At 38.6% G+C, this 15,850-nt stretch overlaps 1 protein-coding gene across 2 annotated transcripts in view; it reads right to left on the bottom strand.

The window, feature by feature from the left end:
• The window catches only part of SASH1 (SAM and SH3 domain containing 1), a 171,718-nt gene that overhangs the window by 12,042 nt on the left and 143,826 nt on the right, over window positions 1–15,850 (bottom strand). For both annotated transcript variants that reach the window (XM_070733679.1, XM_070733680.1), the window contains 5 exons: window positions 12,649–12,784; window positions 11,240–11,409; window positions 10,056–10,265; window positions 3,446–3,596; window positions 2,166–2,279 (listed from right to left, as the gene is read on the bottom strand). In XM_070733679.1, coding sequence (XP_070589780.1) covers window positions 2,166–2,279; window positions 3,446–3,596; window positions 10,056–10,265; window positions 11,240–11,409; window positions 12,649–12,784 — 781 coding nt within the window. The remainder of the gene's footprint in view (window positions 1–2,165; window positions 2,280–3,445; window positions 3,597–10,055; window positions 10,266–11,239; window positions 11,410–12,648; window positions 12,785–15,850) is intronic.

The following is a 15,850-nucleotide window of genomic DNA, read 5'->3' as shown; positions in this document are numbered from 1 at the left end:
TACTAGTATCATGTATATAAATACAGTAGTACCTCGTGATATGAACCCCTCATCATACGAAACGTGGACTCCAGGAAAGACTTCTCCATGACGTCAAAGCTCCGCCCAGGGAATTCCCTATTGGGATTCCCCACCTCCATTTGAGCCTCCCGACCGGTCAACAGCTCCACGGCTCTTTTGGCAAGGTGACAGCCGGACGGCGGGACTTCTCGGCGTTCTCCCGAATGCCAAACCCGAACTTTTGCTGAATTTCCGGGTTCGGCATTCGGGAGAATGCTGAGAAGCACCTGGCTGTTTCAAAAGGTGACAGCCGGGCAGTGGCACCCAGCGGAGTGCTGCTTTTGCTATTTTTGTTTGTTTGCATTAATTGATTTTATATTGTTTCCTATGGAAAACATTGTTTCATCTTACAAACGTTTCACCTTACGAACCTCCTCCCGGAACCAATTAAGTTCGTAAGATGAGGTATTGTTATATGTTTGTACACTACCAATACGTACTTGACAAAACAAATAAATAAAAATAAAATAAATATGTGACCGGTACAGATGAAGTTTGCTTAAGTTTTAAATAACAATTGGAACAACAGTATATGAAAAAGGGCAGTTTAATCCTTTCCCCCTACCTCCCAGTTCATTTGACATTTCCCAACATGAATGATTTTCTCAGCTGGAGGTTCTTCAGAGTTAGAGATCTGTAGGCACAGGCAAGTGAAACAAGATTCCTGCCCTTTATACAGCTGAGTCAAGGTTGAGTCAGCCTTCCATCCTTCCGACGTGGGGCTATGCAGTGGTTCTCTGTGGGAGGCACCTGCTTGGGGAGAGTCCCACCTAATTTGGCTGCATTTTTTTTCCTTTCCAGACCAGCTCAAAGCAAGAGATGTAGGTGGCAGTGCAAGAGCTGCTGAAGCTTGTGCACATCTTGCTTGGAGCTGGTCTGAAAAGCAAAAAAAGGGGCAAAGCTGCTTACTTTCATTGGCGGGCAAGCAGAGGGGGCAGCCTCCCTCTTGCAGTCGGGATTCTGAAGAAGAACCATCCCGCCCCCTCACCTCACCAGCTGCCGATAACACGCAGCGCTGCCGCAGGAGCTGAGAGTGCACCGAAGGAGAATCTGGCACCAGGGTATAAGATGCACCAGCCTGGAGGGAGATTTGCCAGGCTCAAAAACGGACAACAGTGTATGTGTGTGGGTAGCGGTGGTGCGACAAGGGAGCATGGGGATCATCTGCGCATTCATGGTAGTATCATGGGGGGGGTCACGTGCGCATGCGTGGGGGGGCAGGGCATATGGGGGGCATTGCAGTTATTTATTCATTTAGACTTCTATGCCACCCAATCCCAATGGGATTCAATGCGGCAACATTATGGATATGGGCACGCACATGCGCTACCACCCCATACTACCCCCCCTTTTGGCATGCAATGGTGAAAAGGTTCGCCATCACTGCCCTAGAATGTTTGCTTCTCTATATTATGCGATTTCCTTCTCGTGCTGAAACCTGTTCTTCGGAAAGGGATGAATTCCATTTACAAAGGCTGGAAGACGCTGTGATCACCGGGATAGTGCACAGCAGGTGCTTTCTCACTTTGCAGGCTGTCAGTTTTTCATCCTACTTGACATGCTGCGGTTTACATAAAAGGCTCCAGTAGGAGCTCAGCAACACAATCCTTTGAGCCAAGCAGGATGCCACGCGCATACCAAGTGAAGAAACCATTCGCTCGAAAACAGTCTTCCTCCTCCCTCCCTCCCGGGCTCTGAATAATTTCCTCAATCTATTGTAAGCAGATGAGTTAAATCTTCATCTGAAGCACTTCCTCATTATGCTTTTGTGCTAGCGGAGCAACTTCATTCAACACAGCTTGCATGCAGGAAAGGGGTGGAGTCCTTTATACTGCACGAATATAAAAAACAAAGCTGAAAAATGAGTGCTCATTTTTGCAGGGAAAGGGTCTGTTCGGAGAAACTCGGAAAAGTGTGCAAGCCTCAAAATTAGTGTGCCTCCACTAATTAAATCTGCAACAATTGTCTTCGTTAGACAATGAAAGCAGTGCCCAAGTCGCCACTAAAAGAAATGCTGGAAGTGCTGTTCCTGGAAACAAAATCTGGTGTTCCTTTAGAAGCTAATGAATTAGGCATGCAATTCAAATGAGCACAGATGAGATTACCATTCTCCAGGTTTTCACTGCTTTCGTAGCAGCCTGAATCCCGGGGAGAACATCCACTGAGGTCTTGGCCATCTACAAGGAGTTTCTCCTGAGAGCCCGACTGATCACTATTACCTTGAGTAAAGAACAAGAAGGGCAAAAACTAAGAAAGCGGCATTTGTTTATCGGTTGAAAATGCTTTTCAGTTTCTTTTTGTATCAAGCAACCTGCAAAAACAAACTTAGGTTTTAAATCAATGCTAGAGAGACTTGCTTAAAAATGCTTAAGAAGACAATGAGAAAGGAAAGAGAAGACTAAGAAACAATGTTAGCTATCACCATTAAGCAGTTTTGTGTAATATAGCGAGGACTGGGCATGTTTCAAAATGTAACATTCAAGGCAGGCGGGGGTTGCCGCTCCCACCACTCCCAGTGCGCTGTGCGTGCAACTCCGCCTCTCTGGCCTGCGTGCATGCGCATCCTTGTGAGATTTTATTTCTGTCCATGCACAGGAAGAAAAACCTTGCGAGGGGATATGCGCGCAAGAGATATTTCAGCAATAGTTTTGCTTCCGTGCATGCGCAGAAGCAAAAAAGTGCCTGAAATCTTGCATGTGCACAGATCCTTTCATGAGATTTTGCCTCCTGCGCATGCACAGAAGCCAAATCTCGGATGCATGTGTGCGCATGCCAGAGATACAAAGCTGTGCACACAGCTCAATTTTCGCTACTGGTGCAATGGCGTCGACCGTAGCGGTAGGAACCCGCTACTGATTCAAGGTCTTAAAAAAAATCTTCACATAATTTTTCACAATCCTCCTTCTCTGTACTTCTGCTCATGCTACTGCTACATAACTCCGAGTCTTCGTAGAGGGGCGGCATACAAATCTAATAAACTATAAATCTAATAAACTATAACTACAGTATATCAATGCAAATTAAACTGAAAAACTAGGGGCAGCTTATTTTCAGGTGCTAATGGGGAGAACTGGGAATTCTTTTCCAGCCTAAAATATATTTAGGTCAGAGAAGCATCTCTGTGGGCTTCTTCTTCAGAGATCTTTACAAGCCCTGTTTGCCAGGTTCTCTAGTTATGAAGGCACCTTACACTCCATGGAAATTTCCCAATGCACACTGACATTTGTTTCTTACAAACCATTTATGATTATTCTACACTCTCTCTAGTTCCCTGCAAGCCTTGATTTTCATGATCTTTGGAATTCACAATTAGACCCCCCACCAAACTCCCAAGTGGGTAGCAGATCCTTAGCTGTGCACTGGAAAAGGAGAAGATCTATCTCACTGTCGTATTCTTGTAGGAGCTCTACTGCTGTCAAGAGAACAGCTCGGTGTTCTGGATCTCGAATGTTGAGCTCATCCAAATCTTCTTCCTCCAGGAGCTTGAAGGTGTCTAAGTCTTCATAGCCATTGAACAGAAAGGTCGGCATGTGCTCCTGTGTCAAAGAGAGATACTACTTTCAATGCTGTATATTTCACATGTTTTTTTCCCTCCTGTTTCTAATCGGTTCATGCTGACTGCCATTATTATAACTAACTTGTAAGCATACAAGGCAGGGGAAGGTTCCTCTTACCTGCCTACCAGTGTGCTGCGTGCGCATCGTGACGTCCCCAAGCGTGATTTTGCTTCCGTGCATGCGCAGAGGGATGATTTTCCTTCTGCGTATGCTCAGAGAGCCAAAACATCGCCAAAAATCAGGAAAAAAATGGCGGTAGCCATGAACTGGCAAAGACAGCAACGGAGCTGTTGCACCAAAATTACGCAATCAGTGGGCCACTACTGGAGCGGCGCACCAATAGGAACCCACCTCTGATACAAGGAACATTGACTCATACCATGACTCAGGAACATACCATCTGATACAAGGAACATTTTGAATCATACCATCTTAGATGCTTTAAAAACAATATACAGTAGTACAGGTAAACCTATCCATAGTATTTCCTTTATTTCTCTCTCTCAACCAGAAACAGATTTCCCCTTTCTTTGGACTGCAGTGGATTTTATATTCTGTATTCCCTATAAAAATTCTTCTGCAACACAGCTGTCACACACTTCAGTGCCAATGTGAAAATTTCCCTCCCTGATGTGCCACATTGGCAGGTAGACCATCTGATGACAGAATACACAAGGGGGGAAGTTTCTAAGAAGTTAATCTGTTAACTCCTTGAGTCCTTCATTCAAGATTTAATGGAGACTGTGTGATTCCAACTTGAAATAAACTCAGGTCACGGCCTTTACTGGCTTTCTGCAGTATTTTTTAAAAAAAATCTGATGGCAGCTAGTATCATGAATACAAATATTTCTTCCGTCTATGCCCTTGCCTAATCATGAATTCCTGATGTCAATATTCTTGCAGTCTTCACTCTTTATCCCCCCCCACCTTCTACCATGGTCCTCTCTGGCTCTAAATTTTTTTTTTAATACAGTGGTACTCCCACTTACAAACTTAATTCGTTCCATGACCAGGTTCATAAGTAGAAAAGTTTGTAAGAAGAAGCAATTTTTCCCATAGGAATCAATGTAAAGGCAAATAATGTATGTGATTGGGGAAACCACAGGGAGGGTGGAGGCCCTGTTTCCTCCCAAAAGATTCCTAGAGAGGCCCCATGGAGGCTTATCCCCACCTTTTCTGGCCCTGTTTCCTCCCAGGAGATTCCTAGAGAGGCCCCAGGGAGGCTTCTCCCTGCCTTTTCCAGTTACAGTTTTGGAGGCTTGGGTTTGTAAGTGGAAAATGGTTCTTGAGAAGAGGCAAAAAAATCTTGAACACACGGTTCTTATCTAGAAAAGTTTGTAAGTAGAGGCGTTTGTAGGTAGAGGTACCACTGTATAACCATTTTGTACCATATACTAAACATATATCTATATATTAATATATTAATACACACACACACACACACACACAGGTATAGATATATATTTATCTTTTGTACTAGTGGAGCAACTTTATTCCACCAGTTTTTTCTTGGTATATACATACCAAGAAAAAGTTTTTATTTGCATTTTGCCTTTCTCTGAGGCAGCACATTCAATTCCTGAATTAAAGCTTAACCAGAAGTATTTGCACCAAAAAATGTTGGTCTCGATAGTTTCCTTGTCACAGTATTATCTGGAAGTTCTGACTCAATTAATGCAATTTTATTAACATAGCTCTCCCAGTTCATGAACATCTTAACAAGGCCAGCAATGAATTGGCATAGCAACTAAATCAGCCAATGAGTCTGTGCAGAGAATCAAAACTGAAAATTTAAGCTTAAGGCTGGGTGTGGCTGAATCCACTCTGTATAGTCTCTGTACTCTCATCCCACTCTGTGCTTGTCTTCTCCACTTAAATGAAACTAACTATCTTGCTTATGTTTACTTGAAGAAATAATCTACTTGTGTTATTGTATATATATTACTATGTTTATACAGAAGTTAATGAATCCATCTGAATCAGTTATCTGTGTGTGCTTCTGGAATTGAATTCTATGCAATAAACAATGATAAATGTGCTTAATTATCAATTTTTTTTATGACTGGCACTAGGCTACCCAGCACTGTTGCAGGTTGCCACAGACTATTTCCAGAAAATGCTTACTATTCCAAAAAATAGTACTAATGATAGACTTACTATATTATTTATTCATACTGAATGAAGATGAGTGTGGTTTTAAAATGACAAGAAGATGAATGTAGTTTTAAAATTGCGCGGGGGGGGAATCAATAATGTGTTATACTGATGACATCTGATAGCTGAAAATGCATATAAAATCTAGTAGTGAAAATCAAGGAGAAGAGTGACAAAATGCAACTAAGATTAACAATAAAGACCAAACTACTGGTAAAGAAATCAGCCTTAGAACTGACAATGAAAATATTGAAGTGGCGGATAGCTTCTCCCTATTAAGACCAACTAACAACGATTGAAAAACCAGCAGTCAAGAAACAGATCTCAGATTAGATTTCATAGAGTAGCGATGAAGCCCTTGAGAAAAAAAAATCAGATGCTGGTAAGTGTCTATTCCTACAAAGACCAGAGTAGTGGAAGAAATGCGTTTCCCACTGACATTCTATAAAAACAAAAGTCAGGATTGACATCTTTTAACTTCGATATTGGAAAAGAAACCTTAGAAAACCAGTGATAACTAAGAAAACAAGCGAATGGATCATTGAATAAATCACTTGAGACTCAGATTATCATACTTTGCATTATGTAAAATCTGGTTTTCTAAAAATTTAGGAAAGGTGGGAGGAAAGAGAAGGAGGATCAAGTTGGAGATGAATTCTTGTGGAGAAAAATCTATCTCAACTTAGAACTACAACTGAGCCCGCAATTACACTCATAATTCTCAATGGCTAATAAGCAGGTCACCATGCAACTACACTTGATTTTACTATCTTTGTGGTCATTAAGTGAATGCCTCAGTCGTAAAACTAATGCCACATGGTTGTTAAGTGAACCGATTATTCTGCTTTTCTGCAAAAACATAGTTAAATGATGGTCATCAGACGTGAGTTCCTCGCAGTTTGGACTGGTTCTATGGAATTGGCAGTAACTTGGCGGCCTGGTTTGCTGGAACTGGCAATGCCCCCAAGCTGGTTCTTCAGTAGCGCCACATGTCCTGCCATCTTGTTTTTTGCTTCTGCACATAAGCTTTTAAATAATAATAATAATAATAATAATAATAATAATAATAATAATAATTTATTGGATTTGTATGCCGCCCCTCTCCGTAGACACAGGGCGGCTAACAACAACAATAAAAACAGCATGTGACAATCCAATAATAAAACAACTAAAAACCCTTATAATAAAACGAAACATACAAACAAACATACCATGCATAACTTGTAATGGCCTAGGGGGAAGGAATATCTCAACTCCACCATGCCTGGCGGTATAAATGAGTCTTGAGTAGTTTACGAAAGACAGGGTGGGTGGATGCACACATGTGCCCCTGCGCAGTGTGCCCTGAGCAAATGGCAGTGGGAGAAACCAGAATCCACCCCGATAGTCATGTTGTCATAAATGGCGACCAGTTACTGAGCACTCAAAATGCACTTATGTGACTTTGGGGATGGTGCCCATTGGAACTTTGAATCTGAGTCACGAGTAGCTTTTCCAGAGTCTATCTATAACTTTAAAAGATTGCTAAGAGACTGGCCATAGGCTGAGGACTACTTGTATATGATTGCTAAGAGTTGACATCAACTTGACCACATAGTCAATTACATCAATTCTTCTTTCATTGGAAGCAGGCACCATCACACATGCCTTAGTTACATGCAAATACACTGCTCAAAAAAATAAAGGGAACACTCAAATAATACAGCCTAGATCTGAATGAATGAAATATTCTCATAGAATACTTTGTTCTGTAGAAAGTTGAATGAAAACAAAATGAAATTGATTGTCAGTGTTGCTTCCTAAGTGGACACTGATTTCACAGAAGTTTGATTTACTTGGAATTACATTCTGTTGTTTAAGTGTTCCCTTTATTTTTTTTAGCAGTATATTTTATGCAGAAATGGCTGCAGCTAATCTTGATTTTTCTAAAAACCAATGGAAGTATGAAAGCCTATTCAGTCAGGTCAAAAACAAATGCAAGATACATTTTATTTAAACATCATGCATAACATGCCCCTATTTATTTGCAATTTTTTAAAAAAATATTTGCATTAACTCCTCGTTCTGACTTTTGACTAAATAAAATCTATAAGAAAAAATGAAGAGAGATTTGTTGCGAAGGAAGAGTAGTTTATCTTTTATGAAGAATTATCTTTCAAGGATGGTAATGAGGAGAAGAAAAAAATGATGGTGGCCTGGTCATGTTCCACCTGAGTGGGTTTTAGTTAGGGCAAGATTGCTGAGATACCTCTAGAGTGAGATAGTTGCACATATTATAGCTCAGAATGGAGACTATGGATTTATTTTAGACAGCTGCTGTAATAAAAAACATCTTTCTTGCCAGAAGCCCAGCTGTTAGCAATTGGTCTCTTCTATTCAAGTAGCTTTACTGGCAATAAAAAAAATGTAAGAGGGCTTTGGGGAGACAGGTAACAGCTTTTCAAAAAAGTTTGCTGTTCCTCCACTGCTCCACAGTTGGATTATTGTCTCATTGATGTTGGAATTCTCTTTCAAAAGGCCTACCATCTCTTTCCTTAGACATTTGATCCTTGCAGCCTCCCCCAATGGCTATAATGTTTTAATATCTCCTGAATTCTTCTTGTTTTCACTCCTCTAAGCCTTTGTTTTGTTTAATGATTTGTCTTTTTTTCTTTACAGTCAAAATTTTAGCTGTGATTACATTTAATGACGTTTGGAGGAGCCATACTAGATTATAGAAAAAGTCTGAGACCGAGTCCATCTATCCATCCTTGCTGAGCAGATGGAATTATTCATTGAATACCTTAATTTATTCCTGGCTCCTTCAGAGTCTTACAACAACAGCAAAGCATGTATAATAAATCTTTCTAGAAAAGTAAATTAAAACTATGCATCGACAACTGATTCTGTAAACAAAACTGTGACAAATAGCTTATCAAGCAATTTAGGAAAGAAAACAAATGGAATTACTGACAATATAAAACAACAAGTGCACTATATACTAAGAAAACACAATATGTGATCACAGAACATCTGTAGAGATTTAACCACAGGCAATATTATCCACTAAATTGAGCACATTATTCCTGCTGTGGAATTGAGAATCCAATCATCTAAAATCAGCTTGCTTTTAAAAAGTTACTCCACTTTAATAGCAGAGCAGGAAAAGGATAAAAAGAAATACATTTGTCAACTCCATCTGATAATAAGCATGAAGCAAAACAAATTAAAAAATGTTTATTAAATAAAAATCCGTAAGAGTTGAATCCAGGCTTAATTATCTGGAATCGATAATTTCAGTGTTAGCTAATGAGAGGGACTGAGAAGGAAATGGATCATCAGCTATTCAAATAATTTCTAGGGCTATGATTGCATTATCTAAAGAATCAACTTTGTTGGCATGTAATGGGTTGCACCTCGTAAGGTTTGGTAAAAAAGGATTATAATTTGGCTGAAACATTTTGAGCTTATTGGGGAGAGCTTTAAATTGAATCCCCTGGGGATTAACAAGTAAAACGCTTGAGTAAAACTTCAGATCAAGCTTTCTGCAGTCTGAAAAAAAAGAGGGATACTTTTTCTACCTGGGCTATTAAACCACTATAAATTAATGGTTAGATTACAGGAAATAAAGAAGATGAGCCTGAACTTTTAGCACAGGAAGACAAATCAGATTTAATAGATATAATGTAGACTGGATGGGTTGACTTCCATGACAGGTACAATTCAATTTGTTCAAACAAAAACAATAGAAGAGGAGTTTGAAATGTTCACATTGGCTCAAAAATTCACACGTGCGAGTGAGTAAATTTTCTTGATATTTTGAGCCAGAATTTTATTAGAATATTTATGACTGGGAGAGACATGTTAACAAGGTCAGCCAATGCATAGGCATAGCAAATGTAAACCAATGGGAGCTAACCACTTCTGAGTCTCTGCAGAGAATCGAAACTGGAATTTAGGTTTAAGGCTGGGTGTGGCTCTAGATCCACTCTGCTCTCTGCCCACTCTGTACTCTCTCACTCTGAACTCTGCTGAAATGAAACTAACTGTTCTCTGATGTCTGTAACTGTTTGAATAAGAACTCTGGTTGTGGTATTGTAAATTTTTACTATGTTTATAAAGAATTTTATGATCCAGCTGAATCAGTCATCTGTGCAACAAACTTTAATAAATTCCAACAATCCTTTGTCATGTACCTAGCTACCTGAAACTGATAACTACTTAACGATAAGCATTCTTGCTTACATAGAGAGCCTTTCTTATAAGATCCAAGATCCATAGAAATAGGGAAAAATGGAAATTGACCTTTAAATTGATGCGATCAAGAAGATCCTCAACAGATTTGGGTTGCTGTAATCTTCCTTTTCGGCGCCTCCTGTTGGGTCTTTTAGGCTTTTCTTCCTCTTCAGTTAACACATCCACATAGATGAATTTGAAAGTACCAACTTTATTGTTCAGAAGACCCATCCAGGTACCCATGGGAGGTTTGCTGATTATATCAATAATATCTCCCTTCTGTAGTTGAGAAAAGACAGAATATATTTAAGGGCTCTACCAAATCAATCCAGATAGCCCATTATGTGTACAATCTCTTGTGGAACACCCCCCCCCCAAAAAAAAAACCCCTAAGCAAAAAAAAGGACGGCTCAATTATTTTTTATTTATATAGAGAAATTTCACAGCTCACTTCTTAATTCTGTAGTATTTTAAAAAAACATCTGTATAGGGTTTTAAAAAAATTATTTTCAGCATGCCTCTGTATTTACACAGGAACAATTTATATCTGAAAATATTTTTGTCAAAATTATAAATGGAACTAAAATCACCTATTACTATTGGCTCACTTTTTGACCCAGACTCATGTTCCTGCCTTTTACAGGACCTCTCCTATAAAAATAACTTTTTAACTTTTCCAATCTGAATGAAGAGTCATATGATCAATCATCCAGAAAAAAAGCAGAGGAGAGAGAATATGAACGTATCAGAACAGGTAGTTGAGGGACTGCCTTATTCTCATTGTTTGAACATATCTCATTAAGTCAGGTGAGAAGGATATATTCAAGGGATTGCATGTAATGGGATCCTGGATGTGTGGCTTTTCCATAGCTGCACCTGTACTTTGGAACACCATACCATCCAAGGCTTGCTTAAACCTGACAGTGCTTACCTTTAAGAAAGTATTGAAAACCTGGCTATTTTTCTGAACATTGGAATATGCGTGTGTATGTGTTCAAAAGACTAATTGAACTCACAATGTTGGTGTATGGTGGGGGCAGTGTATTTATGTGCCCAATATACATGGTGTGGCACAATTCTGCTATGATAATACTCTGCTAAGTGAAGTGAAGAAGATTACTTAAAAACATAAATTTAATAGAAAGCTAACATCTTGTATTGTAGTTAGTCTAGATGTGCAGTGTTATATCGTATTTATACTGTATTTTTAATTTTTCATTAGCCACTATAGCCTATTAATTCATGAAAAGTACCTTGAGTTTAAGAGAATCCGTATCATAAGGGCTGGGGGTAAAGTCGGTGTGAACCCTGGCACGACCACAGAAAGGCCCTCGGTACGCAAGCTCCTCCTCATCACCATCCTCAGACTTTACACTCTCTCTATTGCTGGTTGAAGAGTCAGTTGTGCTTACCGTCTGCCCACCTGTTGTGCAGAAAAAAAGGTAAAAGCGAAGAAATTGCAAAAGACAATAAGCAGATCCTAACGTATGTAATCCCCTAAGATTTCAGAACCATCTCTTTGACACTAGTTTAACACTACCATTCTAGGTGTGGTTAGAACGGCAAAAGCAATAGTGATTAGATCCTATAGCTTCCTGCTTCTTTAATGGCATTTTTAGCATCTGATCTGATGCTGATCTACAAGAAATAGTATAAGGGCAGACTAGATGGACCATGAGGTCTTTTTCTGCTGACAATCTTCTATGTTTCTATGTTTCTGATTAGCTCATCAGACATTTATTTTGTTTGTTTATTTAAATTCATTTTAAATTCTATACTCCCTACCTCACCTAAGTGACTCCAGTTGGTTTACAAATCTATATGGTCTGGCTGCTCTTGTATTAGCACAACTTCTGCTTCTCCCCAAACCTTAATGCAGATCCTAGTCTTCAAGTTAGCCCCCTACTATTTATTTGTTTGTTTGTTTGTTTATTTATTTAGTTATTTATTGGATTTGTATGCCGCCCCTCTCTGGAGACTATTTAGTAAATGAAGAGCCACAAAAACCTCTCTGATAATAATCCCTAGTACCCTGTTTCCCTCAAAATAAGACATTTATTTATTTATTTATTAGATTTGTATGCCTGATAGTGTTGTGGGTGTGGCAATAACCTTTAAGCCACTCCTACTTGGTCACATGACCAACCCCTGATAATAAGCCCAATCGGGCTTTGAGTTCATGGCAATAAGGCCAAGCGCTTATTTCAGGTTTCAAAAAAATATAAGACAAGGTCTTATTTTCGGGAAAACGTGTATTTATGATGCTTGGCTCAAGTTCAGTTCAGATTTGAAGGTTCAGATTCATCTTGCAAAACAGATCTTGTTTTCTCTACTTAAGACAATCAATTTGGTCCAGTGGTTTAAAGCACCAGGCTAGAATATAAGAGATGGTGAGTTCTAATCCCACCTTAAGTAGAGAGCCAGCTGGCTAAACTTGGCCAATCACTTTCCCTCAGCCCTAGGAAGGAGGAAATAGCAAACCAATTAAAAAACCTCTTGAAATAATTAATCCCTACAATTGATGCAGCTAAAAATGTTGCGAAGAAGAATGGAGGAAGGCAGTGAATATGAACAATAATTAGCATCTGATCTAGGCTAGTTTCCTTAGGTCGAGACTTTTACATCTAAATTGAGCATAGCTGACTTTATATACATTACTTACTCATTGAGCTCTGGCCACTGAGGGAACTCCGCAAACTTTCTACTGAACCACCAGCTTTCAACTTCGGTTTATCCAAAGTATCCGTATCTGGCTGTGGTGCCTGAAGAGACTCTGGCCTTACATCCAGATTGGGTTCCTGAAAGACAAAAACCTCACCATTGATATTAAATTTCCCATGCACTCAAATATGGAACTATTGGTTTGTGTGGTTTAAAAAATCTGCTGTACCCTAGTAGAATTTATTGCTATGGATCTGGCCTCAACTATGATGCAAAAAACAGCAATTATCTATCATTTCCTTTTTTTACTCCTTGTAAGCTAAAAAGAAACAGTAAATGACAAGAAAGCAGTATTTCTGAATCATGACAAGATCAGGATAAGGGTCACACAGAACCCAAACCCAGGTATTTTCCTATAACTGAAGGAAACCTCTTCCTCATTTGCACAGGGGTTTTGTATATCTACACAAAATTATCTTGAATCTAACAGAGCAATGTGCTCAGAACATTTGAACAATTCAGAATTGTGTTCTATTTTGCACTGGAGATTCCGACATTTCCAATGTGTGTTGTCTAATCTATTGTTTTAAGATAGAAAGAAATATAGGATTTACTCTAGATTTAATGTATTTTATACATGTTCTGATTTTTTAAAGTATGAAACAAATGTTTTATAATAATATTTTGAACTTGTGTGAATTTCTATTCTTAAGATATAACTAATAAGAGTTGGAGTATGTTTTCCTTACATACTACTGTATTTGCTTGTACCGTATTACTGTACTGTATATGAGGGCTGGTGGAGGGCAAAAACATTTTTTTTCTTGCTTACCTCTTCGAAATCTTGGTGCATCTTATACACCGGTGAATCTTATAGTCCGAAAAAATATGGTATTTATATCACTCAATATAATACTATGCAGATTTACTTGCAAGTAAGTCTTACTGCATTACATATATTCTTTGCAAATGTATGTAAAATATATAAATGCAGAAGCAATTTTTAACTTATTGCTTATCAAACCATGCTATTAATTAAACTTAATTGAATCTATCATCCATTTCTTTTGTTATGCAGTTGCATTATATTTTCTAGAACTGACCTGCCTTATAAACACTGGAATCAGGCATTTCATGTAGCATTTGCTAACAATGTTTAATACAATGTTAACTGAATAGTTGATGAAGTAACAAAAGTATTATTTGGAGTAAATAACCAAAAGTGTTCTTGTGGTGGAATGAATGAATGGTTAGTCTAGTATAGCAATTTGGTTTTGAAAACCAACCAAAAATCCTTTACATGAAAAATGTGCATTTTCCATCTTTATTTATTCATTTAGATACCAAAATAGATCCAAAAGGATGTGAGCAGTAATTTCTGAATAAATCTGCACTTAAAAGAGTGGTTAATGTGTGGATATGGGAGTGCATGTGCATTTTAAAAAGTGGAAAGTGTTGACAGAAGATGTTAAAAAGTAATGTTGTAGACTACTCTAGGATACCTACAGCAAAGAATTAAAGAAACCTGCTGATATCAAGATTTGCTGGCTATTCCACTGACATGCAATCACAAACCATCTGATGAAGCCTATTATTTGTGTACTGCAGAGTCATCAGGAAATATCTTCCCACAAATCCAGCAACTCTCCAGAGAAAACCAAAGCCACAAACCTTTAGTTAGAAAGTGACTTCTGTTTTTCCAAAGATCTATCTTTCTTATATTTTAAAAAATTTTGCTCCATTAATTTGGCAGACCTATTTGTACACTCTTACTAAAGATGTATTGGTCAGTGGAACCCTGCAGAAGTGAAATCATTGGACTGAACCATAAAACCAGTGTTGTATAGTATTGTTTCTTTCCCAATTCTGAAATTGTAAGATCGTCTACAATAGTCAAAGCTGTGGGGAGGAACAGGGAATTCGTTGTTTTCTATCTATATTATAGGCTATATTCAATATATGTATGAATTTTGATAGAATTTCTCCTTCCTATAGCTACCCATGATCTCTGCACAAACTTGTAAAGGTTGCTTCAGGAGGCCACCTTTCTGCAGATTTGGGAGGCTTGGAAAGGAGGGGATTAAAATCTGTTTTGCCAGCCAAATAACACTCTGGAAATATTGTTGTTCTCCACTGCATCTGGAAGGAGAGTCCAACAACTGTATAGTCTTAAAGGAAGTGTTCAAACACAATCTTTCTCTCTTTCTCTTTCTTTTCCTTTCTTTCTTTCTCACAACCAGAAATAAAACATACAAATAAAACTAAAACTTCTAAAAACAGTTTAAAAACAATTTTAATCCAACAATTCAAAACCAAGCATATCATTTATGGCTGGATCTCAATGGTTACTGCCATCAGATCAACAGCTCTAGACCTGCTGGAAAAGGCAGGCTTTTACCGCATTCCAGAATGTCAGCAAGGTGGGGGTAGTCTGGATCTCAGGAGGTAACTGGTTCTAGAGAGTCAGAGCAGCCACAGAAAAGGCCCTTCCCTGCGGACCCACCAGCCGACACTGTTTAGATTTAGAAGACCAACTCTGTGGGCTCTTACCGGTCACTGTGGTAGGAGGCGGGCTCGAAGATAGTGTGGCCCTAAGCCATGTAGGGCTTTAAAGGTAATGACCAACACCTTGAATTGTGCCCGGAGACCAATAGGGAGCCACTGCAGCTCACAGAAAATTGGTGTAATGTGGTGTTACATCCTCATCTCAAACTATCTATCTGACAATTTATGATTGTGAGAAGTTGGTATGACAGTCTTAGAGCAAACCATCCTTACAGTAATTTGGGTTATGTTCTTATGCTTAAAAATAAAATCAAATTAACATTTTAAAGCATTTCATTTTTCAGATCGGTATTTGATGTTGAACAAGGTATTCTATTTTAGTTTGCGCATATATCTAAATATGTTTTTATAATAAATCCTGCTTCTTTGTAAGACATGTAGAATTGTTAACTTTGTCCGAAGGGCTGAGATTAAATTTTTTTTTTAAATGAATAACATAAATATGCTGTTATGAGTTGCACTGCCTTCTGATATACAGGTAGTCCTCAACTTATAACAGTTCATTTAGTAACTGTTTGAAGTTACAAAATCACTGAAAACAGTGACTCATGACTGTCTCTCAAACTTATGCCCAATGCACCTTTCCATGATCGTGGGATCAAAATTCAGATGCTTAGAAACTGACTGGTATTTATGAT

This window comes from Erythrolamprus reginae, chromosome 1, assembly GCF_031021105.1.
Source record: "Erythrolamprus reginae isolate rEryReg1 chromosome 1, rEryReg1.hap1, whole genome shotgun sequence".
Classification (NCBI taxonomy): Eukaryota; Metazoa; Chordata; class Lepidosauria; order Squamata; family Dipsadidae; genus Erythrolamprus; species Erythrolamprus reginae.
Note: the sequence above shows the minus strand (reverse complement) of the source record. Positions and strands in the feature narration are given on the sequence as shown.